The following is a 27,088-nucleotide window of genomic DNA, read 5'->3' as shown; positions in this document are numbered from 1 at the left end:
CAGAAGAAGGGAGCAGTTCTGAGGCAGAGTCTTCACGGTGCCTTTGAGGTCCCAGGGGAAGTAAAGCCCCAGTTGCCCCCAGTGGCGACCAGTTTAGTAACACACTCTTACGATGGCTTTCCAGATCACTCTTCCCAGATCTTCACTCTGGTTTCCTGGGGTCATCTCCAAAGTCCTGTGCCCACATGCGAGACCTTGTCTCAGGCTGTGCTTTGTGACTCAGCTCAGCTCGCCAGTGAAGCGGGCGCCCTGACAAGTGCCGTGTATACACAGGACTCTGTCAGACGTACTAGAAATTGACAGAGTGGCAGAAAAGCCACTCAGATGAGCTGACAGACGCCAGTACTTGCTGATGATGTCGTATCTGCCTTTCATCCCTTTATTGTGTAGGTTCCTTTTCAGGCCAGTTCTCCAAATGCCGGAAAGATCTCTTGAGCCCACATCCTTGAGCTCACATTGCATTAGGAAAGAGGCCCTCTCTTCCTCAACATCCTGTATCAAATCTTTGAATGGCCTTGCTTGGGTTACATGCCTACCCTGAGGTCAGGAGACAGTGACACGCCATAGCTTTTAGTTGGAAGTAGGTAATTAATACATGTTCTCTTGCAGGAAGTTTTTATGAGTGAGTAACTTTAACTAATACAAGCCTATTCTTCATTTTAGTCCATGCATATCTTATTTTCAGAATAAAGTATTTTCAGTTTTCATAAAATACTTTTCTTTCCATTACTGTTAATTCACTGTTGTTCTATTCTTATTTACTGGGTGTGTTTGAAATGAAGGTTCTCCTCGTGTGAAAGTCAAGCATCTGATTGAAACCATGCAAGCAAATGGATCAGTATTGGAGAATGGCACTCTGAAAAATCATTTCTCTGTCCAACCAAAAAAGGCAAGAGTGGCTGTCTTAATATCTGGAACAGGTGAGATGTGCCCTCCTTCCTTCCTCCTGCCCGCCCCCCCAAAAAAAAACCTCCTTCAGATCGTGAGGACACTCTCAGTAGAATGGGGCAGAGAGTCATTAAGGGCTATTATTTTTCTGTATCCTCAGTCTTTACACTTTTCTCAGGCATATGAGACACCTAAAGGAAGAGTAGAGGGTATCACGAAGATGACTGAAGAAAAAGGAACTGGAAAAGATAGAAAATCCAACTTCTTTTGTACCGTAGCTCTGTAGTTGAAGTTACAACAGCTGAGATTTGTTTGTTTGCTTGTTTTTTATGATTTTTATTATTTATTTTCTAATTTACATCCAAGTTAGCACATAGTACAGTAATGATTTCAGGAGTAGATTCCAGTGATCTGTCTCATGTGTATAATGCCCAGTGCTCACCCCAACAAGTGTCTTCCTTAATGCCCCTTGCTCATTTAGCCCATCTCCCCACCCACAACCCCTCCAGCAAACTGCTGAGGGTTTTTTTTTTTTTTAATTTTTTTAATTTAATAGTAATAAGGTGAAATTTATGTTTGTTGTAGACAGAGGGGTGAAGTAATAAGAGCACTGTATTCTCTCAGATGGATATATAGCATGTTTATTTTTCCCACTGTAATAAGCAGCATTGCTATGAACATTTTTATAAATATGCATTTTTAAGTGCATATCTGATTATTTCTTTAGGATACGTTCCCGGAAATGTAATTGCTTTCCAAGTCCATTTTAAGGTTTCAGTATACTTTAGGCCCAAGTTGATGGTAACGCAAAGAAACTGTTGTAAAGGCCATAGTGGTTTCTTCTTAAGAGGCTTGATTTTTCCGGGTGCCTGGCTGGCTCCGTCGGTAGAGCATGCAGCTCTTGATCTCTGGGTTATAAATTCGAGCCCCACACTGGATCTAGAGATTACTTAAAAAAGTAAGATCTTTGGGGCGCCTAAGTGGCTCAGTTGGTTAAGCGTCCAGCTTTGGCTCAGGTCATGATCTCACAGTTCCTGAGTTCGAGCCCTGTGTTAGGCTCTGCACTGGCAGCGCCGAACCTGCTCCGGATTCTTTGTCTCCTCTCTCTGCCCCTCGCTCACTCGTGCATTCTCCCTCTCAAAAATAAACTTTTTTTTTTTTTATTTTTTAATGTTTGTTTTATTTTTCACAGAGAGAGAGATACAGAGCCTGAGCGGGGGAGGGGCAGAGAGGGAGGGAGACACAGAATCCGAAGCAGGCTCCAGGCTCCGAGCTCTCAGCACAGAGCCCGCGGGGCTCGAACTCACAGACTGCGAGATCATGACCTGAGCCGAAGTTGGACGCTCAACCAACTGAGCCACCCAGGCGCCCCAAAAATAAACATTTAAAAAAAATAAAATCTTAAAAAAAAAAAGAGGACTTTTTTCTTGCTTAATTAAGCAGCTTATTCCTCATCAGTTTTTAAAATGTTATACTACTTTTATTACTATGCTAGATCATAAGGTGTTATTTTGCAGGAGCAATTACATATCCTAAAACTAAGAGTGCCTGTGCTTCCATAAGCTATTATTGATCCATTATCCCAAAAGGGAATTTAAAAACCTCATGTATTTTGCCAGTCTTTTCTGAGACATTTGGAAATCTTGACCATTGATTATTCAGAACGGTACATAACCTCTTTTAAGAAATGTCAGCTTACTTGTGTTTTTCTCTCTTTTTCAGGATCAAACCTCCAAGCCCTCATAGACAATACTAGGGAGCCAAGTAGCTGTGCACACATCGTTGTTGTTATCTCCAACAAAGCTGCAGTGGCTGGCTTAGATAAAGCAGAAAGAGCCGGAATTCCCACCAGAGTGAGTTACTTTGAAAAGTATCTTTCCTGTAGACTGTATTTCAACTCATAACCCGCCCCCACAAGACTTCCGTCTGTAGGACAGCTTGTTCTTTGGCTTTCTGGATCACAGTGTGTGCCTTTCAACACCGTCCTCCCCATTCCTTAATTCTTTACATCAGGCACGTCTTCATCAGAAAGAACTGAAGTATGGTCCACGTAAAGGTTGAGTTTTAAATTATTTTTGGTAATTCATTTAAAAAGATTTTGCTTCTCTTTTTCTATTACAGGTAATCAATCATAAATTATATAAAAGTCGTGTAGAATTTGACACTGCAATTGACCAAGTCCTTGAAGAGTTCTCCACAGACATAGTCTGTCTTGCAGGATTCATGAGAATTTTATCTGGCCCCTTTGTCAGAAAATGGAATGGTAAGCAAAAACTATTTGACACCACATTGAGAAATCAAATGAAAACAAACTACAGGGTGGTTAGCTTCCCAAACAATCCCAATTGTGAAATATTTACTGGGCCGTTTTAACACAGGTCATAATTTAATTTCCTTTGCCTCTGCTCAAAGAACGAATGACCCAATGACTTTTTATTTTCCTGCTCTTTTTATCAGTTTTCTTTGGCCTGTTGTAACTATCATCACTTTTTCTAATACAGCTTAGGTTACTCACATTACTAATATTTCATCTTCTAAATAAATATTCAGAAGAGACATTTTTACTTGCTGAGAAGCAAAGGAAAGCGATTCCCTATATCCCAAAATGAAGAGTCCATTCTTAGGGAGTGTAGACCACTGCCAGACGTGGCAGGGAAGGCATTGTTTCTGGAAAACACACTTTATGTCATTGCCTTTTCCACTAACATTTTGACTACGTCCAAGTGTCCTTTTTTGTGCCTACATTTGGGCAATAAATGTATTCTCTCTCCAAAGAGTTTGTTTTCTTAAGTGAATGTGGTTAGATAGAATACAAAATTGGCAGTGCCTCTGGTGACATAATGCTCACAGAACTAACCTAGCATCTGGCTGGCGGACGTGCCACTTCGTGGTTAGAAGTCAAGCACTCAGATGCTGTGCAGGAATCTCCTGTGTGTCAGCGACGAGCCCCGACTCTTCCTCGAGCTCTACGATCCAGAGTTGACCCATCCCATCCGACTTTCAGTCACTGCAGGCACCTATTCAGAGTCCCTGGGTGGATCTTCAGTTGTGCAAGAGGCAAGAACTTGCTGCCCCCGGGACCTCTTGGATGAGAAGCTAGATTTCCCTTTCCTTCATTTCTATCTTTCACAAAGAAACACCCATCCCAGAGAAATCCTATTCCTGCTGACCTCTCATTCTAGACAGGAAAACATGTATTCCTTTGGTAATATACATAGGATCTTTAAGTTCTGACCACTGTGGTTTCATTAATTTCCAGGGAAAATGCTCAACATCCATCCATCCTTGCTCCCGTCTTTTAAGGGTTCAAATGCACATGAGCAAGTCCTAGAAGCCGGGGTCACAGTCACTGGGTGTACTGTGCACTTTGTAGCTGTGAGTATGTCTCCTTCTACCAAAACATCATTACTGTCTGTATGTAAATTGTACCGGCTAGAAAGTAATGTTCAAAACTTTTGCTTCCTTCCCCAGGAAGATGTAGATGCTGGACAGATTATCTTACAAGAAGCTGTTCCAGTGAAGAGGGGTGACACCGTTACAACTCTGTCTGAAAGAGTGAAATTAGCAGAGCACAAACTATTTCCCGCAGCCCTCCAGCTGGTAGCCAGTGGAACTGTACAGCTTGGAGAAAATGGCAAGATTCGTTGGGTCACAGAGTAGTGAAGTCTCCCCCGTTCGGGGCTAGAGCCAGTTCTGAAAGAAGTCTGGATATCTGCATTATCATGGACTCAGCCCAGAAGAACAACTGCTAAGAAAGAATTCCTCACCCGCACCTCTGGCCTTTTTTTTTTTTTAATGAACAGAGATTCGTTGAAAACAAGCCTGGTGCAGCATGTCTGGGGCATACGTGTGTCACCTCCAGCGGTCTTTTAGGGTTTACCTGTTCCGGACCTTCTTGATCATAATCAAGCCGGTCATTCAGAATCCCTTTTACTTTCAGCCAAACAAGATACCAAAACTTTTAGTCTCTCTTCTTTTTCTGATGAATACCACCTCCATTTTTTGTAGTTATATGTTCTCTAGTTTTTGAAGAGTTAACCAACAAGGCTATTAAGTTAATATCTCTTCCCCATATTGTATATCTGTACTGGTTTGAATTGCGACTGATCTACTCTAATTACCCTGATCATAATGTAGTGTCATAAAATGTGTGTGTAACTCCCACTTCTGGGGGATGGTGTACTTTGTGCTTTAAAATATCATTAAACGGGGCACCTGGGTGGCTCAGTTGGTTGGGCATCTGACTTCAGCTCAGGTCATGATCTCATGGTTCATGGGTTCGAGCCCCACATGGGCTCTGTGCTGACAGCTCGGAGCCTGGAGCCTGCTTCAGATTCTGTGTCTCCCTCTCTCTCTGCCCCTCCCTGTTCACACTGTCTCTCTCTGTCTCTCAGAAATAAATGTAAAAAAAATTTTAAAAATAAAAATAAAATAAAATATCATTAAACATCCTAGTTATTGACAGTTTCTATAATACCCAGATTTTAGCTTCACAATTATGGGTTACAAACATCCATACTTCTGTAAATACTAGAAGGTTAGAGTTTTGTTGGCGTCTTGATTCAAAACATAGGACTTAGACATGTTACTCTGTCTCTCTGTTTCCCCATCTACTGAAGTAGGCACATGCCTGTTATGTGGTTGTTTTGATAATTAAATTAATACGTGGGATCGAGCCCCACATTGGGCTCTGTGCTGACAGCAAGGAGCCTGCTTCAGATCCTCAGTCTCCCTCTCTCTGCCCCTTCCCAGCTTGTGCTTGCTCACTCTCAAAAATAAATAAATGCAAAAAAAAAAAATTTTTTTTAAGGAAAAATCAATGTAAGCTTATTACTTTAGAAATAAAATTTTTTAGCCCTTACTCTGATACTAATTTCAACTAAAAGGAACGTGAATTCCATGTAAGGTTATTGATTTCCTATTTTGGCAGAAGAATCAAATTGTGTCTGGTTGCCAGAAACCAGAAAGTACTTGAAAATAAGGAGGATTCTGAAAGAACAAGGGAGCCCGCTTAAAGGGTGTCCTATGGTCTTATTTGGGATAAGCTGAGTATTATTTGGACATGATGAGTACATAAGTAGCCATTAGTTTATAATGGTAGAGAAAAGGTCATTTAAGTTATGAAAAGTTCAGTGCAAAAGTGAAAACAGGTCAATATTTTATTGTGATAAATATGGACATTTGTATTATGGATGTCTCTTTCTATTTGTATACAGAGGAATAAAACATCAGCCCTCGGTCACACCTTGTGTTCAGGTAGCAAGATCAGGGGGATGGGCGGTGCCCAACTGTGAGTCCATAATAGTCAAAGGATTTAAGTGTGTACTCCAAAACAGGTGAGCCAAAGGATGTTCTAAAGGGTGTTACAAGTTCTGAGAGAAATTTCATGGTCTCTTCTCTAATTTTTTACTTTTTAACTACTACACAAACTTCTTAAGTAACTCAAGTACAACAGTATTTAATCACAACAAAGTTTAGTAACTGGTACAGCTGGTAGTTCTTTTTTTTTTTTTTTCTTTTTAAGTCACAGTTCCCTTGCCTATTTCTTGCCCCAGGAGGATTTTTGTCAAGGACACTGCTGCCATGGTCCCACCAGGTTCCCCCCGGCCCCACTTCCAGTGGGCACTCCCATCTGCTGTGCCCCCTATGACCAAAATGCACTCTGCCTGCCTGTGCCTCGGGGTCACTCATCCAGGCTTAAAGTCCCAGGTAGGATCATCCAACTGGCCACAGTTAGGTGGCCCACCCTGCTCTCACAGCCAGGGGCCACGGAGAACTGGAATATGGCCTTGGGCTGTCAGAAAGTGTGAAACTGCCTCCCTCTCCCAGGGTGGAGGTCGCCCTGCACAGGGCGAAGGGATTCCCAAGCACAGCAGCCCCCACGGGACAAGGGTCCAGCTCCTCAGTTCACGTGACAGGTGTGGCTGCAGGTATTTCAGGAAGATGAATAAAATCCCAGTTATTTTTAAGTTCATGTTACTGTTAACGCCAATGGTTCCCCTTGGCTTATCTCCCTGAGCTGCTTTTTACCAATGATCTCTGTAATACATAGATTTTGCCTCCTCCACTACGGTTTAAGAGATAGTCTCTGATAGCCATTCTTTCACAAGCCACGTCAGCCTTTATTTACAACACAAGGCCATTTTCCTTTATCCGGAACCAACTGTTAATATTTTTAAATTCATAAGTAGGAACAATCAGAATGTCCATCAGCTAGTGAGTCAATAAAGAAAATGTGGTCTACCCACACAATGGGGTATTACCGTCATTAAAGGAAACAAAGAAGATACATACTACAACATGGATGAACCTTGAAATGTGCTAAGTGAGGGCATCTGGGTGGCTGAGTCAGTTAAGCATCTGACCAGCTCAGGTCATGATCTCATGCTTCGTGGGTTGGAGCCCCGCATCGGGCTCTGTGCTGACAGCTCAGAGCCTGGAGCCTGCTTTGGATTCTGTGTCTCCCTCTCTCTCTGCTCCTTCCCCGCTCGCACTCTGTCTCTCTCTCTCAAAAATAAATAAACATTAACAAATTTTTTTAAAGCATGCTAAATGAGGGGCGCCTGGGTGGCGCAGTCGGTTAAGCGTCCGACTTCAGCCAGGTCACGATCTCGCGGTCCGGGAGTTCGAGCCCCGCGTCGGGCTCTGGGCTGATGGCTCAGAGCCTGGAGCCTGTTTCCGATTCTGTGTCTCCCTCTCTCTCTGCCCCTCCCCCGTTCATGCTCTGTCTCTCTCTGTCCCAAAAATAAATAAACGTTGAAAAAAAAAAAATTTAAAGCATGCTAAATGAAAGAATCCAGTCACATAAGACTACATTTATAATTCTGTTGAGATGGAATGTCCAGAATAGGCCAATCCATACAGACACAGAATAGATTAGTAGTTGCCCATGGCTGTGGGGATAGATGTACTTTAAGGGTGATGTCTAAAGGGTGCAAGGTTTCTGTTAGGTAATGAGAATGTTCTAGAATTGATTGTGGACATGGTTGCATGACTCCATGGGCATATCTTAAGCCACTGAAATGTACAGTTTAAATGGGTGAATTGTGTGGCATATGAATTATATCCCCATAAAACAGTTTCTCAAAACAAAGATACAACTTATTAATTCAGTTTTGGAAATACATCAAGATTACATTTAATCTGATGTTATAAAATACATCACACATTTAAAATACTTCCCATTCAAAATATGAAGTCACTTCAATGAAATCAGATAAGACATCCATGCTTTGTGACAGATACCGTATTAAAGACTGTCTATCTGAACCAAAATCCTAATCCTCAATCCCGCATCTGTTAACCTGGTAATTCTTGGGAGTATACTTACTACAAATGCTAACTCCTGAGCCCCACCTGTATTCTGAGCATTGCAATAAAGGCATGAAGATTTCAATATTCCCAATCGATTTCATTTTTTTTTTGTTTTTTTTTTTTTTTTAATTTTTTTTTTCAACGTTTATTTATTTTTGGGACAGAGAGAGACAGAGCATGAACGGGGGAGGGGCAGAGAGAGAGGGAGACACAGAATCGGAAACAGGCTCCAGGCTCTGAGCCATCAGCCCAGAGCCTGACGCGGGGCTCGAACTCACAGACCGCGAGATCGTGACCTGGCTGAAGTCGGACGCTTAACCGACTGCGCCACCCAGGCGCCCCTCGATTTCATTTTTTTAAAAAGGTTCAGGAACTGGGCACCTGGGTGGCTCCGTCAGTGAAGCGTCCAACTTCGGCTCAGGTCGTGATCTCCTGGTTTGTGAGCTGAAGCCCCGCATCGGGCTGTCTGCTCTCAGCAAAGAGCTCCACTTTGGATCGTCTGTCTCCCTGTCTCTCTGCTCCTTCCCCCACCTCTCTCTGTCTCTCTCAAAACTAAACATTTAAAAAAATAAAAAAAAAGTTTCATGAATTGAAGTATTTGTGGACACTCAGAGTCTAACTGTATTTTATTTTCTTTAAGTTTATTTATTTTGAGAGAGAGAGAGCGAGCGAGCACACATGCGCGATAGCAAGGGAGGGGCAGAGAGAGAGGGAGGGAGAGAATCCCAAGCGGGCTCCCTGCTGTCAGCCCAGAGCTGACTCAGGGTTTGATCCCACTAACTGTGAGATCATGACCTTAGCCAAAATCAGAGTCAGACGCTTAACCGACTAAGCCACCCAGGCACCCCCAGACTGCATTTAAAATTTTTCTGCACTACTAAACTCCAAACATTTACAGGAAAAATTAGTTTTGTTATAGCAATATCACTCAATCCCTTGACTGCTTCAGTTAGATGCAAAAACAAAACAAGATCACTAAAATCATTTTATTTTTTAATTTTTTTACTGTTTATTTATTTTTGAAGGAGAGAGACAGAGAGAGACAGCGCGAGTCGGGGAGGGGCAGAGAGAGAGAGACACAGAATCTGAAGCAAGCTTCGGGCTCCAGGCCCTGAGCTGTCAGCACAGAGCCTGACGCGGGGCTCTAACTCACGAACCGTGAGATTGTGACCTGAGCCAAAGTCATTTAATCCACTGAGCCACCCTGGCGCCCCTCCAAAAATTATTTTAAATTAAATATTCAGGTGACAAAGCTATTAAGTCCTCCTTCACTTTTGTTGAAAGCCAAGTATTGAAAACCTTCTAGTTTTATAAAGGATTTATTTTGCTTTCTTAGCATCCACAGCAAATCAGCCTTTTCTTTATTTTTTTTTAATGTTTATTTTTGAGAGAGAGAGACAGAGACAGAGCATGAGTGGGGGAGAGGCAGAGAGAGAGGGAGGGAGACGCAGAATTCGGAGCAGGATCCAGGCTCCAATCTGTCAGCACAGAGCCCGATGGGGGGCTTGAACCCACAAAGCCATGAGATTGTGACCTGAGCGGAAGTCGGATGCTTAACCAACTGAGCCGCCCAGGCACCCCGGCCTTTTCCTTTTTTTCCCTCAAATCAGCCTTTTCAAGTGTGCCTTTGGTGCCCTGAGGGTGTTTACAGCACCCTAGTAAGATTCAGGACACCGGCAAGGCAAGGTGTGCCTTTCTTTTACAAAATGAGGGACCATCCTTCAGAGGCCGGTGGGACTTCCCACCTTAGTCATCAGCTTAGAGACCAAGCTTAGGCCTGCAACTGAGTGTGTAGACAATTTAGGGAATCAAGACACAGAACTCACAGAGCTCCGCAGCCCTAGCACCCTTAGCAATCGAGCGAGAGGTCCGCAAAGGAGCCTGAAAATGAACAAACAGTGCAGTTGGGGGCCCAGGAGAGAGGGACACCTCCAGCCTAGGAGAAGGGTGTCTCCAGGAGCAGGGATCGAGCTTCTGGCTCTTTTCTCTTAGAGGCCAAGTGGAGAGAAGTAGCTACCACCACCCCATCACGCACCTTTCGGCAAGCCAGAGAGCCCAGCACCTTAAATCTGTTCCCTGGCACAGGAGGCTCTGGGGGCCCAAGTGTGCCCCGCCAAAATGCCAACATCCAAGGTGGGACGATAGCCCTGGGTGGAGGAGGTTAGGAAGAGGTCGCAGCGGCCCAAAGCTCAACCTGCAGGACACGGGCATCCAGCAACAGGGAACTGAGGGCACTTAAGCCTCTACTTGCTTTTAGAGTTTTCCATCTGGGAGGAAACAGTTTGGAGAACACAAATTCCTGGAGTCCACTGAACCGACGTATGAGGATCCTACAGGCCCGTATGTCAGTCAGCTTAGGCTGCTGTAACAAAATGCCACAGACTGGGGCTTTACTCTCTTGAGGTTCCGGAGGCTGGAAGTTCAAGATCAGGGTTTCTGAGGCCGCCTTCTCACTGTGTCCTCACATAGTCTTTCCTTTGCACACGTGCATTCCCGGTGTCCCTTTGTGTATCCAGATTTCCTCCTCTTACAAGGACAACAATCAGATTGCATTAGAGGGCACCCCCCAATGGCCCTATTTTAACTTATTAGCAATAATCGCGCCTCGGATAAACCTCATTGGCTACGATACTGCCACTGCGCAAAGCTTTTTAACTTAAAATCTAATAACGACTTAACAGAGTTCTGGCGCTACTAACTACATTTTGAAACAAATTCCTCCTGGAACTAAGATTGTTATCTTATTTTATTTTTTTACTTTATTTATTTTGAGAGACACAGAGACAGCATGAGCAGGGGAGGGGCAGAGAGAGAGAGAGGGAAAGAGAGAAAATCCCCTGCAGGCTCCTGCTGCCAGCAGAGTCCATACTCGGGGCTCAAACCCACGAAACCGCGAGATCGTGACCTACGCCGAAACCGAGAGTTGGACACTTAACTGACTGAGCCACCCAGGTGCCCCTGAGATTGTTATTTTAGAAAGCTATACGCCAGGCCAACATGCAAATACTCTAGCACTTTCTTTCCCTTTTGTAGCACGTAATCATGTTTGCCCTCTGGATAGGGAGGGCTACAGAAAAAGTTCTGCACTAACTGTGCAGATTGAATCTGCAGATTTAGACCATCTGCAGATTTAGACCGGCAGAAAAATCTGCCACAAACCATGTGGCCTTGGGCATGTCACCATTTTCTCTTTCAGAAGGCTAAGATTAGATTTCCATGGTCTCTTTTATTCCAACATCCTGCTCTTCCTTGTCTGAACCGTAATAGATCTAGGGAGAAATAAGTGGAAAGGAGAAAGGAGAGAAAGGATAGTCCACAGCAGGGCCCCTGAAATAGCACTATTGACATTCTGGGCCAGAGAATTCTTTGCCAGATAATCCTTGCCTTGTGAAATGTTGAGTAGCATCCGTGGCCTTCAACCACTGGGTGCCAGGAACAATTCCCAGTTGTGACAATCAAAAATGCCTCCACCTTTTTATATTTTCACTAGGGTTTCTGTTTCTCCACATCTTCACCATCACTTGTTATTTTCTGTTTTGTTTTGTCTGATAGCAGCCACCCTCGTGGATGTGGTATGCTGTCTCACTGTGGTTTTGATTTGCATTTCCCTAACGATCAGTGGTGTTGAGCTTCCCTGCATACAAGTGACCTGTTGGCCACTTGTACACCTTCTTTGGAGAAATGTCTATTCGAGTCATTTGCCTGTTTTTTTTAATCCGCTGATCTCTTAAAACTATTTCTATAGGTTTATATAGTTGGAATCATAGAATATGTAACCTTTTCAGATTGGCTTTTGTCACTTAACAATGTGCATTTCAGGTTCTTCCACGTCTTTCCATGACCTGATTGCTCACTTACTTTTTTTTTTAATTTATTTGAGAGAGACCAAAAGCATGTGCGCATGCACACAAATGAGGGGCAGAGGGAGAGGGAGAGAATTCCAAGCAGGCTCCCCACCGTCAGCACAGACCCCACGGCAGGGTTCAATCCCACGGCCATGAGATCATGACCTGAGCCGAGATCAAGAGTCAGACACTCAACCGACTGAGCCACCCAGGCACCCCACAAATACATTCTTTTTAAAGAATTAAAAATGACTAACACTTATAGAACAGTTGCAAAAATACAAAAACCTTCCAAATAAACCTTACCCATTTTCTCCAACGAACATTTCAGTCCATGTCGCTTATTGTTTGCTCTCTTTCTCCCTTGCTCTGTACATGTGTTTATTTCTAAGTCATTGGAGAGTAATTTGCAGACATCATATCCCTTTATCCATAAATATTTCAACATGTATTTCCTAAGAAGAAGGACAGAACCACTCACTCACTGTGGATATCCCCCACAACCTCGCTGTCAAGTAAGGAACAGAAATTATATGATTCTTCAATTTCATTTAATACAAGAAATGTTATTTATTTAATCAAGAATGAGTTTGGGTGGGGCGCCTGGGTGGCGCAGTCGGTTAAGCGTCCGACTTCAGCCAGGTCACGATCTTGCGGTCCGTGAGTTCGAGCCCCGCGTCAGGCTCTGGGCTGATGGCTCAGAGCCTGGAGCCTGTTTCCGATTCTGTGTGTGTCTCTTTCTCTCTGCCCCTCCCCCATTCATGCTCTGTCTCTCTCTGTCCCAAAAAATAAATAAACGTTGAAAAAAAAAAATTTAAAAAAAAAAAAAAAAAAAAAAAGAATGAGTTTGGGTAACAAACTGGATTTACATGCTCATTTCTGAGAACAGCACGGACCAAATGAGCCAGCATCACCTCGCCAGAGCCTGAGATGCCTCTGGACAAGCCCTAAGATGAAAAGGTCACTCAGGGACATCCCAGAGAGTGAGCTTTTTGAATGGAAGCAGCCGTACATCCCATGACAAAGCTGTTTAGGAATCAGATTTGCTTTAAAACCTATTCTTTCTATAAAGCATCTTGAATGATTCTCTAGCAAATAGTGTTGTGTGACAGTCTTAATGTGTTTATTAGAGTTTTGTTGCTCAAATCTTTGACAACTGGTAAGCAGTGAAAGGAGGCAAACCCTCCACATACTGGTCTTTTTAACTTACCAAAACACCTAGACTGACTGTAGTGAACAATTCTGTATTGCATACCTGAAATTTGCTAGGGGAGTAGATCTCAAGTGTTTTCATCAAAAAAAAAGAAGGTAACTCTGTGAGGTGATGGATATGTTAATTAGCTTGATTAATTGGCTTGAGTGTGATGATTATGTCACCATATATACCTATATCAAAGTATCAAATTGTACACCTTAAAAATATACAATTTTTCTTTGTCAATTCTACCTCAATAAAGCTGGAAACAAATTCCGAAAGGCGAGAAAAGCACATGGTAGCTCTGCTGTAAAGCAGTGATTTCACGAAACACACTGAGTAAATGCAGGACGGGTTAGAAACAATTCAAACGCTGGTTCCCAGACAGCAGGTGTGCATTTATTTTCCCCACTCCTGGCCTGTGGTTAGCAGGAGGTATGCGCAATATTCAGAATTCCAAGGAACGGAGAGTGCTGTAGATCCGCACTAAATGCAGATAATTCGGGCTCAAGTAACAAGAAATCATCACATGAATTCCACACCAAAAATGAAAATCAGAAATCCCGGGTGGTGGAGGGCAGTTTAGCATGAGCAAAGTGCCACAGCCCCCGCATGTGGCCCACACAGGAGACCCTGACAAGTGGTTTTCCTAGCTGGGAAGAGGAAAAAGGAGGAAATACCCAAAAGAATGTGAATCTTCTCTTTTCCACAGTACCTTTCCCTCACCGCATCCCCCTCCCAGACTGTAGAGTGTTGTCACATTACATAAGTTACCCCACTGCCTTCTTTCTTTAAAAGCTGACACTCTAGGCGCGCCTGGTGGCTCAGTCGATTAAGCATCTGACTCTTGATTTCAGCTCAGGTCATGATCTCATGGTTTGTGGGTTCGAGGCCCACATCAGGCTCTGTGCTGACAATGCAGAGCCTGCTTGGGATTCTCTCTCTCTCTCTCTCTCTCTCTCTCCCTCTTTCTCTGGCCTTCCCCCACGAGCGCACGCACACAGGCATGCTTACCTTCTCTCAAAATAAATAAATAAACTAAAAAAAAAAAAAAAGCTGGCACTCTACATCAAACTCTTTCTTAATCAAATAGTTTAAAAGTGAATTAAGATGGCACCCCAGAAGGGTGCCTGGCTGGCCCGGTTGGTAGAGCATGCAACTCTTAATCTTGGGATCATGAGTTCAAGCCCCACATTCGGTGCAGAACCTACTTAAATTAAAAAAAAAAAAAACAAAAAAAAAAACAAATGATGGCACCTGGAGAGGAAGGCATCTTCATGGTGGTTCTAGGAACTGTAGCTCCAGACGTTACCATCCGCAAACATCATTAGACCTGAGGTTTTAGGATGCAGACTGAACCATAAATAATCTTGAGGGAAGTGTGATTTTTGGTTACTATGGCAACTTACTGGCAAGACATCGACCTCTTTGCAGTTCTCATGGAACCAGCAAACAAAAGAGAAGGAAAAAAAAAACCCATCTGAGAGAACAGAGAGAAGAGGCCGCTGTTGTAGCGCCCTGCCTCCCACAGGAGCTCAGTGAATATTTAATGTAACTATAATGTAAGGAGATTTGGTTTTTAATAACTTTGAAAAATATCACTCTATTTTCTACCCACTTGGCAGTACAATTAATGATTAGGTTTTGGTGTGCCAACTAAATTCTTGCTGTCTGCTCTCCTCTGTATATGTAATTAATTTTTTTTTAACATTTATTTATTTTTGAGAGACAGAGAAAACGGAGCATGAGTGGGGGAGGGGCAGAGAGATAGGGAGACACAGAATCGGAAGCAGGCTCCAGGCTCCGAGCTGTCAGCACAGAGCCCAACGTGGGGCTCAAATCCACAAACCAGGAGATCATGACCTGAGCCAAAGTCGGACGCTTCACCGACTGAGCCACCCAGGTGCCCGGGGACATTTGTTTTTAAAATGCTCAACTATATTGTGAAAGAACAGAATCATGAAAAAAGATGTTCTAAACGAGGAAATGCACGGACATCGAATCCAACATACATTCATTTAAAACCAGTCCTTTGGGCGCCTGGGTGGCTCAGTCGGTTGAGCATCTGACTTCGGCTCAGGTCATGATCTCACAATTCATGGGTTCAAGCCCCACATCGGGCTTTGCCAGCAGCACAGAACCTGCTTCAGATTCTCTGACTCCCTCTCTCTCTCCCACTCCCCCACTCTCACGTGCTCTCTCTTAAAAGTATTCATTAAAAAAGATAATTACATAAATAAATAAATAAAACCAGTCTTTATGTAAGATTGTACTACATCTTAGCTGACAAACATGAGATAATAATTGTATTTTGTGGAAAATGATAGAGGTTCAAGCATGTTGATTTTAATCATGATATAACCTTAAAATGGTTAACAACGTTATATGTGTTTTTAACAATGAACGTGTTTTTAAAAGTCTATAGTTTAGGGGCGCCTGCATGGCTCAGTCAGTTGAACATCCGACTTCAGCTCAGGTCATGACCTCATGACCTCATGGAACCATGACCTCATGGTTCGTGGGTTCGAGCCGTGCACTGGGGGGCTGTCAATGCAGAGCCTGCTTCAGATTCCCTGTCCCCCCTCTCTCTGCCCCGCCTTTGCACATTCTCTTGCTCTCTGTCAAAAATAAACGTTAAAAAATTATAAATAAATAAGTCTATAGTTTAATTAAGCAAGGTAACTCTCACAGTTCATGGGATCGAGCCCTGAGTCAGGCTCCATCTGCTGATGGCATGGAGCCTGCTTGGGATTCTCTCTATCCCCCTCTCTCTGCGCCGCCCCCCCCCCCACTCATGCTGCACTCTCTCTCTCTCTCTCTCTCTCTCTCTCTCTCAAATAAACTTAAAAAAAAAAAATGCCAGTCAAGGGAGCCTTTCAGAAGAGCATGTGACTCTTGATCTCAGGGTTGTGAGTTCAAGCCCCACATTGGGTATAGAGAATATTTTTAAAAAATTAAATCTTTAAACAGCACCTAGCTGGTTCAGTCAGTAGAGCATGCAACTTTTGATCTCAGAAGTCATGAGTTTGAGCCCCATATTGGGGGTGGAGCAGACTAAAAAAAATAATAAGTAAAATAAAAGAAAATCTTAAAAAGAAAAAAAAAAGCTAGTCAATTTGTGTGTTTGGATCAGATTCTGAATTTGATCTTTTGACCACACCTTATAATCGCTAGGAATACTGACTGCAGAGTAGGTAGCCATCTTTTTAACAGGAAAAGAACCATATTTTCAAATGGTTGATTCTTTCTGCCCATACCTAAACTGAACAAGAAAGCGCTGGTTTATTACTCATTTGACCTGCTGACTTCAAAGTGTATGTGTTGCTCTGAGGGACATCATGAGGGCAATTGCTGAAAGGGGAATAGTAACTACATTAAATATCATATCTATATTAAATCTGCCAAATTGATAACAGTGCTATGGTAATGTAAGGAAATGTTGTTTTGAGGAAATGAATGCTCAATACTCGGTAAAGTATTGAATTATATAATTTTCAAATGCTTTCAAATGATTTAGGAAAAAAAGTATATATTTGGAGAAAGAGAGAGAATGGTAAAGCAAATGTGGCAACTCTTTGTAGATGAACCAATACCAGAAAACTGCCTACCTCCACATTTCTTATACATGAGAAAAATAATTCCCCAGGTCAGTTAGCTAGTTTGCATTTTGCAGCTGCAAAGTGTTCCTAATGGATAACTCAGTCAACTCCAATTCACCTTCTACAAGCACAGAATCACACTATGAAACTGACCCTCTTGAAAGACAGAAATGGACTTAAGGTTCTAGTAACTTACAAAAGTCACTTAACTATTTGATGCTAAAGTACAGTAACTTCTAAAATGCAAACATCAAAATGAGACTTGTGATAAGTGTTTTGAAAAATGCAAAGTACTCTACAAATACGAGTAGTTTTTAAAGCTGTGTTTATGCTTTTTTCCCTTTTTATGCTGTTTAAGATGTTGCTAGAAAGTTAACACTTGTAGAAACAGGAACTTAAAAAAAATTTTTTTTTAATGTTTACTCATTTTTGAGAGAGAGAGAGAGAGAGAGAGAGAGAAGACAAGAGTGCAAGCAGGGAAGGGCAGAGAGAGAGGGAGACAGAGATTCTGAAGGAGACTCCAGGCTCTGAGCTGTCAGCACAGAGCCTGATGCGGGTCTTGAACTCACAAACAGTGAGATCATGACCTGAGCCTAAGTCAGACGCTTAACGCACTGAGACACCCAGGCGCCCCAGGAACTCTTAAAAAGTTTTTTTAACATTTATTTATTTTTGAGAGACAGATCATGAGCGGGAGAGGGGCAGAGAGAGAGGGAGACACAGAATCCGAAGCAGGCTCCAGGCTCTGAGCTGTCAGCACAGGGTCTAACGCAGGGGGCTCGAACCCACGAACCATGGGATCATGAACTAAGCCAAAGTCGGACGCTTAAGTGACTGAGCCACCCAGGTGCCCCAATGCCCCAGGAACTCTTTATGTTCATTGTTTGCTTATATGGAAATCCCTCTGCATCAATATTTAAATATTTTTCAGTGCAACTACATGAAAGGTAGCAAATTATTATATTATCTATAATTCAAAAGCTTACAGAGGCTAGTACCTATTTCTGCTCCTTTTAGGAGACATAGTCGTAATAAAATACATTGCTTAATTTGCCAGGCATTGTGCCAAGTGACTTGCTTACATTGTGTAATTCTCACAAACATTCAGTGAGTTTGATGCAATTATTACTTCATCATATGTAAAATGAGGAAAATAGCTGCACTTATCTCAGGGCTGCTGTAAGGATTAAAAGAGACCATACATAGGGGCACCTGGTTGGCTCAGTCAGTACAGCAGGTGACTCTTACTCTCTGGATCATGAGTTCAAGCCCCATGTTTGGGTGCAGAGATTACTTAAATGAATAAACAAGAACTTTAAAGAAAAAAAGAGAGACTATACATAAAGCACTTAGCACAGTAGGTGGCAAAAAGGAAGTGCTAAACATACGTTTACCATTTATTAGTACCTTTATTTTACTAGTAAACAGACAGAGAAAAGCAAGTGGAAGAAAAAGGATTTTCAATCCAGGTCTGACTCTCCAATTTTCTGCCTTTTTCTATTTATTTGTTTTTTTTTTAATTACCTCCCCATTCAAGAGGGGGAGCAGGAAATCCTCATGACAGTGAATGAGCTTAAAAGCCAGGAGACCCCTGTTTTGAATTCGCCCTGGACTGTCCTCACCCCTCATCCCCTACCTACCAATACCTGGCTAAGCGAGCTCCTCAGGAGGGACTTGCTGAATTAACCACTAGGTTTGGTTTCTGTTGTTGTTGTTGTTTATTTATTTTTGAGGGGGGGGAGGGAGAGAGCGTAAGCACAAGGGGGAGGGGCAGAGAGAGAGGGAGACACAATGTTCCAAGCAGGCTCCAGGCTCCCAGCTGTCAGCACAGAGTCCGCCGCAGGACTCGAACCCACGAACCGAGAGATCATGACCTGAGCCAAAGTCCTAGGCTTGATCGACTGAGCCACCCACTCGCCCCAAAGACTAGGTTTCCAGCCTGGGTTAGCTACATCTTTCTGGGCTGGGTACAACTTTCACGACTCGGCGCTGGTGCCCCATCTGCAGACCCAGAAGAGGCTGTTCAGGTCCTGAACAGGGAAACGACTACGTCTTCCCTCCTCAAACGCAAACTACCAAGGGCTGTCGCCCCGGAACCACTGCGCCTTCAAGGGTCCCAACCCCCACTCACCACTCTGCTCTCCACAGTTCAGGCCACCGCCACATTTTCGCTGCCCCCGCGCGGCGGAGGACGGAAAGCGCCGCACTTCGCGGCGAACTACACCTCCCACAATCCCAGTCGGCCGGACCACCTCCCGCTGGAGGTGGGCGCGGAGGCGGAGCGGATCACCCGGGGGCGGGGCGGAGCCTTCCGAAACGTCCTGCCTGTGTCCTACAGGGTACAGTTCATTTTAGGAGAGATTCCTGGGTTCCCTGTTAAAGTAGGATTTCTGTCCCCATTAGGTACGACTCTGCCCTCCGTCCCCTCTGTGGTCCCCTCAGTGTAAGCCGGCAGATGGTCTAGTCCAGGGCCGCCCGTGGACCGCAGCGAGACCCGAGAACGAAAGGCAGGCCGCGCACGCATGCGCAGAGGCGCAGCATGGGGGCGGGAGCCGCTAAGCCCCTTCCCCGCCGCTGTGAAGGTGAGTAGGGGGCGGGGCGGGGCGTGTTCCGCGTCAAGACTGACCACTGCCCCGCAATGGCCACGGTTGGATCGGCCGCTACCATCTCGACCAACTCTCCGAGCCGTTGACCCCAACTGTCCAGAAAATTGGGGTCCCTAGAAGCTCAGTTGTAGCGTTTGTACATCAATATCCCACTTCCAATTCAACCACTTCCAGCATTTCGTTGCTATTGTCTAAGTGTAAGTTTTTTTCTGCTAGACCATGCGTGTGAAAAATAGCTAACATGTCAGGAGGGCCCACCTTTCGTCTTGGTTTTCTAGCATGTAGCAAACAGCTCCTTCTTGATGAGGTATAGAGCTTAAAGGCTTTTGGACACTTGATTCTATTCAACTGTGTGTCAGATGAGGTACATGCTTTGCCATGCTGTTTCATGTGTGTACGTCTTCTGAGAAGACTCCTTGATATGATGAAAACAGTGATACACTAAAGACATAGTGGAGGTGATGAAGTTTATAATCTGCCAGGAATACAGAGAATTAAGCAAGCCTCTTATTGTGCCCTTAACCCTACCCATTTTCCTTACGCCTTGCTGTGTGACTTGGTTATGTTGCTTAACCTTCTGGGCCTACCTTTTCCCATAAAATGAGGAGACTGGATTAGATCTCTTAAGAACTTGCCAGCTCTGAAATTCTGCGATTAGTTAGTGAGTAGAATCCAGATGATATCACAATATGGTAATGCTAAATATCCTCAACTTCCATTTCTCTGCTAATGCAAGAGAAACCTAGCAGGTATAAGAATGTGGCAGCAGCATTAGAAAGAACTGCCCTTCATGGTACCTGTAATTTCTTCCTGATTGCTGAACATATGAGATTTGCTGATAATACAACTTTCTTCACTCCTTGTTGTCTGTTTGTAGATCATTGCTAGGAGGAACTCTGGGTACAATTATGAACACAGTGTGTGTAATAATGGCTCACATCTTAAGATCTCATCTGATAAATGCTTCAATGGTACCGAACCGAATGAAAATGCCTCCATATCTTGGTGTCATTAGAAACAGAATGATGTCAACTCAGAAATCCAAAAAGAAGATGAGAGACTATTACAGGCTGCTGAATCTGGATGAAGGATGCTCTGCAGATGATGTCAGGGAAGCTTTTCATAAGCTTGCCAAGCAATACCACCCAGACGGTGGTTCTAGTACAGCGGATTCAGCAACATTTATACAGATCGAAGAAGCTTATAGGAAGGTGCTTTCCCACGTGGTAGCACAAGCAAATGCCGGGCAGAATAAAGTTGAAGAAGCAGAGGAAGAGGAAGAAAAGTTCAAATATAAACCACCCCAACACCGACATTATTTAAGTTTTGAAGGTATTGGTTTCGGAAGTCCCAGTCAACGAGAGAAGCAATATAGGCAATTTAGAGCAGACCGTGCAACTGAACAAGTGATGGAATATCAGAAGCAGAAACTACAAAGCCAGTATTTCATTGATAGCGTAATTGTTAAAGATGTGAGGCAGAGTAAAGAACAAAAGATAACTCAGGCTATTGAGCGTTTAGTAGAGGATCTCATTCAGGAATCAATGGCCAAAGGAGACTTTGACAATCTCAGTGGGAAGGGAAAACCTCTAAAAAAATTTTCCGGCTGTTCATATATTGATCCCATGACTCACAACCTGAACAGAATATTGATAGATAATGGATACCAACCAGAATGGATCCTCATGCAAAAGGAAATAAAGGATACTATCGATCAACTCAGAGAGGCAATTTTAGTGTCAAGGAAAAAACTTGGGAATCCAATGACACCAACTGAACAGAAACAGTGGAACCAAGTTTGTGAGCAGTTTCACGAAAACATCAGGAAACTGAACAAGCGAATTAATGATTTTAATTTAATTGTTCCCCTCCTGAGCAGGCAAAAAGTCCATTTTGATGCACAGAAAGAAATTGCCAGAGCCCAGGAAATATATGAAGCCCTTATAAAAACAAAAGAAGTCGCAGATAAAAACCCAAACAACACTGATCAGGGAGAAGGGGAGAAAATACCTGGAGTCAAGACAGGCTTTTTTAACTGGATGAATGTGTGGAAATTTATTAAAATCTGACCATTTATATATCCATAATACTACCCCAAATCATTTTCAGTTGTACTGATGTCATACATAGGGGATGAGATTTATTGCTACAACACAAGAGTTTGAGAAATGTATGCCTCTGCACTTTTCACAAAACTAATCACATCTCTAGTGATGTATAAGTGAGAAAGCTGTAAGAAACTGAGAGAAGTGTTCAACCAGCTTTGCTCTGAGGATATTGCAAGAAAAGAACTCCTAAGAAAACAGTTTAATCCATTTCAGAGTTTAAATGTCAGTCATAGGTGAAACGAATTAGGACAAGGACTCAGACTGGGAAGTAGTCCAAAAGTCTTAGTGCACTTTTAAGCTCTAGTAACTTAAAGACCGTTGCTGTTGCTATCTTCACAGCTACTTAAACAACAATGAAAAAAAACCCTAAGAAGTATTATAAAAAGTCACAAAACTATGGAAGTATGGAAGGTAGGCAAGCAAACCTCCAAATGATGAATGTTCTTTGCAAGCTTGCTGCATTTAGACCTTGTGGTTATTACAGTTTAAAACTGTTCTAAGACTTTTGGGATACTCTTTATGTGGATGGAAATGTTATGATCAGGAAATTAGCCCAAAGGAGTTACTGTACTCTCCCTTTTTTATAAAGACCTTCCTTGTGGGTGTTGAATAACACACACACACACACACACACACACACACACACACACACACACACTATCTGGGTTGTGCTTTTTCCTTCCCAACTTCGTTATCTTGGCTATAGAGAAATCCATCAGCCAAGATAGTTGATATAGCTGTTCTAGAAATAAACTCCAGTGGCCACTTTAAAGAGTTTGGGTGTATTTTCTATCCTTTTGGAAATTAAAAAAAAAAAAAGTCCTTGGGCTCAATGGAAACTTAAGATTTCACTCTGGCTTCATCTCTAATCAGAGATTGAAATGTTAGGTTTACATAGATCTATCTGAAGCCTGTCTTTGTCATGTATCAGATTCCCCAGAGGGTTTTTCCATATGAGAATCTCAATTTAGGGATCCAATTTCCTGTCTTAGGAACCCTTTCACACACAAAAAGATGTCTGGATTTTGTGCCAGTTTGCACTTTTGACGAATGACAAAGAGATTAACATTCGTGAGATTGTGTTTTGTCCACTTTCAGAAAATTTGCCTTTTTTAGATTTGTGTAATTGCTTTAGCCACAGAACTGGGCAACTAGAAGGATACAGAGGGTGGTCAAACTGAGCAGATCTTTTTCCTTATTTAGAGTGTTGTATTATGGATGTTGTTCAAAAATGGCACCTGCCACTCTGATCTTGAAAGAACAAGTTTTTTTTTTTAATTTTTTTTATGTTTTTTCATTTTTGAAAGACAGAGACAGAGCACAAGCAAGGGTGGGGTGGAGAGAGAGGGGGACACAGAATCCGAAGCAGGCTCCAGACTCTGAGCTGTCAGCACAGAGCCTGACGTGGGGCTCGAACTCACAAACTGTGAGATCACGACCTGAGCCAAAGCCAGACGCTCAACCAACTGGGCCACCCAGGCGCCCCAAGAGCAAGTTATTTTGTAAAGTATGTGATAGTTAAGTCAAACTATATCTTCAAAAGGAAATTTCAGGACTTTCTGCTTACATGATGGGGTAATTAATTGGTATAATATCTGATTATTAAATGAGTTGTGTGGCTGCTACAATGATGCCATTACTCTAAACAAAACTGTGAAAAGTGTGAAATAAAGCTACATAATAAGATCTATGGTTATAAAACATTTTAGAAGGCTTTGGTTCTGTGAATTTCGTTAATGGGAATTAGATGTATGATACCTAGTTGAATTGTAGCAACCTATATAAAGGAAACCATTTTCAATATTGGATCACGGATGGTAAAGTTACTGGAAAACTCTAGTAAATCCTCAATTTCAGCACAGGACACTTTATAAATATTGTCTCTATTAGTAAGATTAATAAAGTTAATTTTAATGATTATCCAATGGTTCATTGTTATATAAACAATAATAACCGTAATTTTGGCTGAGTACCTGAATTAATATTTTTAAAACTTTAAAAAAATTTTTGTTGGGGCGCCTGGGTGGCGCAGTCGGATAAGCGTCCGACTTCAGCCAGGTCACGATCTCGCGGTCCGCGAGTTCGAGCCCCGCGTCGGGCTCTGGGCTGATGGCTCAGAGCCTGGAGCCTGTTTCCGATTCTGTGTCTCCCTCTCTCTCTGCCCCTCCCCCGTTCATGCTCTGTCTCTCTCTGTCCCAAAAATAAATAAACGTTGGAAAAAAAATTTTTTTTGTTTAATGTTTTATTATTTTTTGAGGGAGAGATAAACAGCGGATGAGCGGGGGAGGAGCAGAGAGAGAGGGAGACACAGAATCCGAAGCAGGCTCCAGGCTCTGAGCTGTCAACACAGATCCCGACATGGGGCTCAAACTCTTGAACCATGAGATCATGACCTGAGCCGAGGCTGAACACTTAGCCGATGGAGACACCCAGGCGCCCCTATTTTTTAACTTTTTTGATTGATGATATAAAAACTGTGACAGAGGGTCACCTGTGTGGCTCAATCAGTTGAACGTCAGACTCTTGATCTCAGCTCAGGTCATGATCTCACGGTTCAAAAGATCGAGCCCTGTGTCAGGGTCTGCACTGACAGTACAGAACCTACTTGGGATTCTCTCTCTCTTTCTCAAAATAAATAAATACAAAATAAAAAACTGTGACAGAGATTATTCTTGTAACGAAGGCAAACTCGCTGGTGTAAAAACAGATTCACTAAGTAACTAAAATTCAGACCAGAAAAAAATATCCTGGCCAGTTTATCAGAGTTTGTTGAATTGTAATCTTTTTCTTTTAATTTTATTTATTTATTTTGAGAGAGAGAGAAGGGTAGGGGCAGAGAGTGAGAGAGAATCGCAAGCAGGCTCCGTGCTGTTTGCATGGAGCCCAAACCCACGAACCGTGAGATCATGACCTGAGCCGAAATCGAGAGTCACATGCTTAACCGTTGGAGCCACCCAGGCGCCCCTGTTGAATTGTAATGTGACACTTCTTTCTCCATGATGCAGCCTTGGCCTTTTCTGTCCGTGTTTCACCTTCTAACTTTGCCAGCTTTTCAGGTGTAGTAGTAAGTTACCGAGATTTCTGAACTCATTAATAGGCACAAACCAAACTCTGCCTGATTCCAAGCCTTTTCAGCGATCCTTTCTTCAGACTGTAGGACCAAGACCCTGGCCCAACACCCTGAGGATAGAGCCTCGCATCCCAGGGGCTTTTGGCTCCCAGATGTGTGAAATGGTTTTTGCCCTTGTTCTGTATGCCTGAGGCTAGTTTGGTGTCTCGGGGCTATAGTTTTCCTTCCTTGATAGAACAAATGCAATACTACTCATTTTCCTCATGAAGCCACCAGCAGGTGGCTGCTTTTGAGGGCGGGGGTCCTCCCAGAGATGGGAGTCCCCCATGACTTTGTATGATTGGGGCCTACTACTTTCTGACATACTTCTCTGCTGCCAGCTGCTTGGGTCCCCATCCCTGGGCCTCAGCCATCATTTGGGACATCCTCAGTACCTCTCAGGCACCACTGATGCCGATTTGTCTGTTCCTACAAGTGTTGCTTTTCCTTTTCAACAATGTTTTGTTCACTCGGCATACATTTATTGGAGTCCTGGAAGGGAATCCACCAGTACACCATCTGGATGATCAGGAATCAGTAGCTAAGGGGGACAAATGGACCCCTCAGCCCTGAATGTAACCCTCAGATACTCAGATACTCATACTCACCCTGGCTGCAGGCAGGGGGCACTGGCAGAAGGGCAGACCCCCAGATGTTGCATAATACTTCTTGCCCAGCTGAGACCAGACTGGAACATCAAAATACAAATTTCCTCAAGGCTTGGGATGACATAAGCAGAGGGAAGGCAGTTCCTAGGACAGGATAACCTGGGCTGTGGCCCTCCCCAGTTTGTCTCTGAGCCCAGTGCCCTGCCCACCATTCTCCCACGTCTGAGAGGACCCTCAAGTGCCCTAAGCATGCCTCTACTCCCCCAAATCTAGATTTAGGAAATTAAGGACTAAAGGATTTTCTTTCCTGCCAAGACCAATTTCAGAGGTCTGGCATCTTAGAAGGTCCACCTCTTCCCTAGATGATTGATACCTGCCACTGTCCCCCAGCCCCCCAACATGACAGATCCTACCTGAGAGTCTCAACAGGACACACGCATCAAGTAAGCTTAACATTGTTGTAAGAGAGACCTAAAGTTGTAGGGAGGGTCCTTCCTGGTGTACCTTGAGGACCTTCTAGCAAGAAGCACATGATCCAGTGGTGACTCAGCTTTAGAATTGATAGCTGGGCCTCTATGGTCTTTGTGGTTTCACCTCTGTGGGTGAAGCTGGTTCCATGGCCATGTCCTCTCAACTTTTCCACTTAGCCACAGTTTATCCCATGATTTGCCCAGTTGAGCCCCAAGCTTCTCCATGAGATTTGCTTAAAAGATGTGGTGGACAGCTATTGCACTTTTTGGCAATAAATAGCCACTCTTGCCGAGTTGAGTGGTGGCCTTACATAAGCAAGAATTCACAAAGTGGAGAAAATGAGACAAAATCAAGTGCACATCTCACCCTCCGAATGGCCTGTATTGATGGTGGCATGTGCCATTCATCTAGGGAGGATGTGGTTCCTAGCACAGGAAGTCAGACCTTTGAAGCTGACCTTGACAGGAGAGAAGATCCCTCATTTTCTTAAATATGCTCAGAAGTGGGCATGTGAGCTAGGCCCTGCCAAGACCTGTCCTTGGGAGACAGAGTTCAGAATGATGCACAGGACAAAAGAGGCTGGCTCTCTGTAGACGTTCCATTTAGCTGGTGCAGGAAGGCAGTGGCTGCCAGGTGGACACAGAAGTGACGTCAGTGCCACTAGCAGTGACAGTCAAGTTCTTGGCTGTCTTGTAGTACGTGGTTGTGGCCACAGCAGCTTTGGTGTTTTCCTCACCAGGTCAGTTCTTCAGTGTTGTTTTAGTTACTGTTCCTGAAAACAACCTTGAGCCACTTTCTTGGGCCATTTGCAGCTCAGCACTGTGACTGATACAGATGAGATCATGAGACTCTCATAGCTTTGGGATACCCAGGAACTATACGTTGGATTGTGGCACAGGGGGCACATGGACTCCCATTAAACTCTCAGCCCTGCCACTTTGTAGGTGTGTGATCTTGGGCAAATTACCAAACCTCACTGACCTACAGCTTACTCAGGTGTAAACACTCATAATGATCACTTCTTGTGAGAATTCATTGAGATATTCAATGTAAAGAATCCATCGCAGTTACTGACACATGATGAGCACTCCACTCTAAGTATTAAATTATGTACATTGTTGTGCTAAGAAGATAATAAATAGACGTTTTTATTACTTTTAAGGTTTGCTAAAAAAAATGTTCCATTGTTCTTCTCTTGGGGGAGTATTGATTTCAAAGTTGATCTTGCTAGTTTCAGTCAATTTCCTGAATTCACTGAACTGTTCTCTGACATGCCTTCAGCTAGCAGAGGGCGTTAAATGAAAATGTAGAAGTTAGTCAAGAAAGACCACATATTATATGATTC

General features: G+C 43.3%; 2 protein-coding genes and 1 pseudogene across 3 annotated transcripts in view; 2 read left to right on the top strand and 1 right to left on the bottom strand.

Annotated features, from left to right (window-relative positions):
* The window catches only part of GART (phosphoribosylglycinamide formyltransferase, phosphoribosylglycinamide synthetase, phosphoribosylaminoimidazole synthetase), a 28,030-nt gene extending 22,878 nt beyond the window's left edge, over window positions 1-5,152 (top strand). For both annotated transcript variants that reach the window (XM_047099297.1, XM_047099298.1), the window contains exons 18-22: window positions 783-920; window positions 2,611-2,741; window positions 3,010-3,151; window positions 4,148-4,263; window positions 4,360-5,152. In XM_047099297.1, coding sequence (XP_046955253.1) covers window positions 783-920; window positions 2,611-2,741; window positions 3,010-3,151; window positions 4,148-4,263; window positions 4,360-4,548 — 716 coding nt within the window. In that variant the 3' untranslated portion in view covers window positions 4,549-5,152. The remainder of the gene's footprint in view (window positions 1-782; window positions 921-2,610; window positions 2,742-3,009; window positions 3,152-4,147; window positions 4,264-4,359) is intronic.
* Window positions 5,153-10,725: 5,573 nt separating this feature from the next.
* Window positions 10,726-10,851, bottom strand: LOC124527477 (uncharacterized; annotated as a pseudogene).
* An 8,333-nt stretch (window positions 10,852-19,184) lies between these two features.
* On the top strand, window positions 19,185-22,882 carry DNAJC28 (DnaJ heat shock protein family (Hsp40) member C28). Its single transcript, XM_047099376.1, has 2 exons — window positions 19,185-19,423; window positions 20,325-22,882. Exon 2 carries the CDS (start codon window positions 20,356-20,358, stop codon window positions 21,514-21,516), a length of 1,161 nt encoding a protein of 386 aa, XP_046955332.1. The 5' UTR covers window positions 19,185-19,423; window positions 20,325-20,355; the 3' UTR covers window positions 21,517-22,882.
* The last annotated feature ends 4,206 nt before the right edge of the window (window positions 22,883-27,088 follow it).

This window comes from Lynx rufus, unplaced genomic scaffold (assembly GCF_022079265.1).
Source record: "Lynx rufus isolate CCGP_SWC_20201006 ecotype Redwood Valley unplaced genomic scaffold, mLynRuf1.p SCAF_5, whole genome shotgun sequence".
In the NCBI taxonomy this organism is placed as follows: Eukaryota; Metazoa; Chordata; class Mammalia; order Carnivora; family Felidae; genus Lynx; species Lynx rufus.
The sequence above is the reverse complement of the archived record's forward strand: the minus strand, read 5'-3'. Positions and strand labels throughout refer to the sequence as shown.

What these genes read in the sequence shown, in the direction of transcription:
- DNAJC28 (XM_047099376.1), top strand. Translation starts at nt 20,356, where the DNA reads ATGAACACAGTGTGTGTAATAATGGCTCACATCTTAAGATCTCATCTG.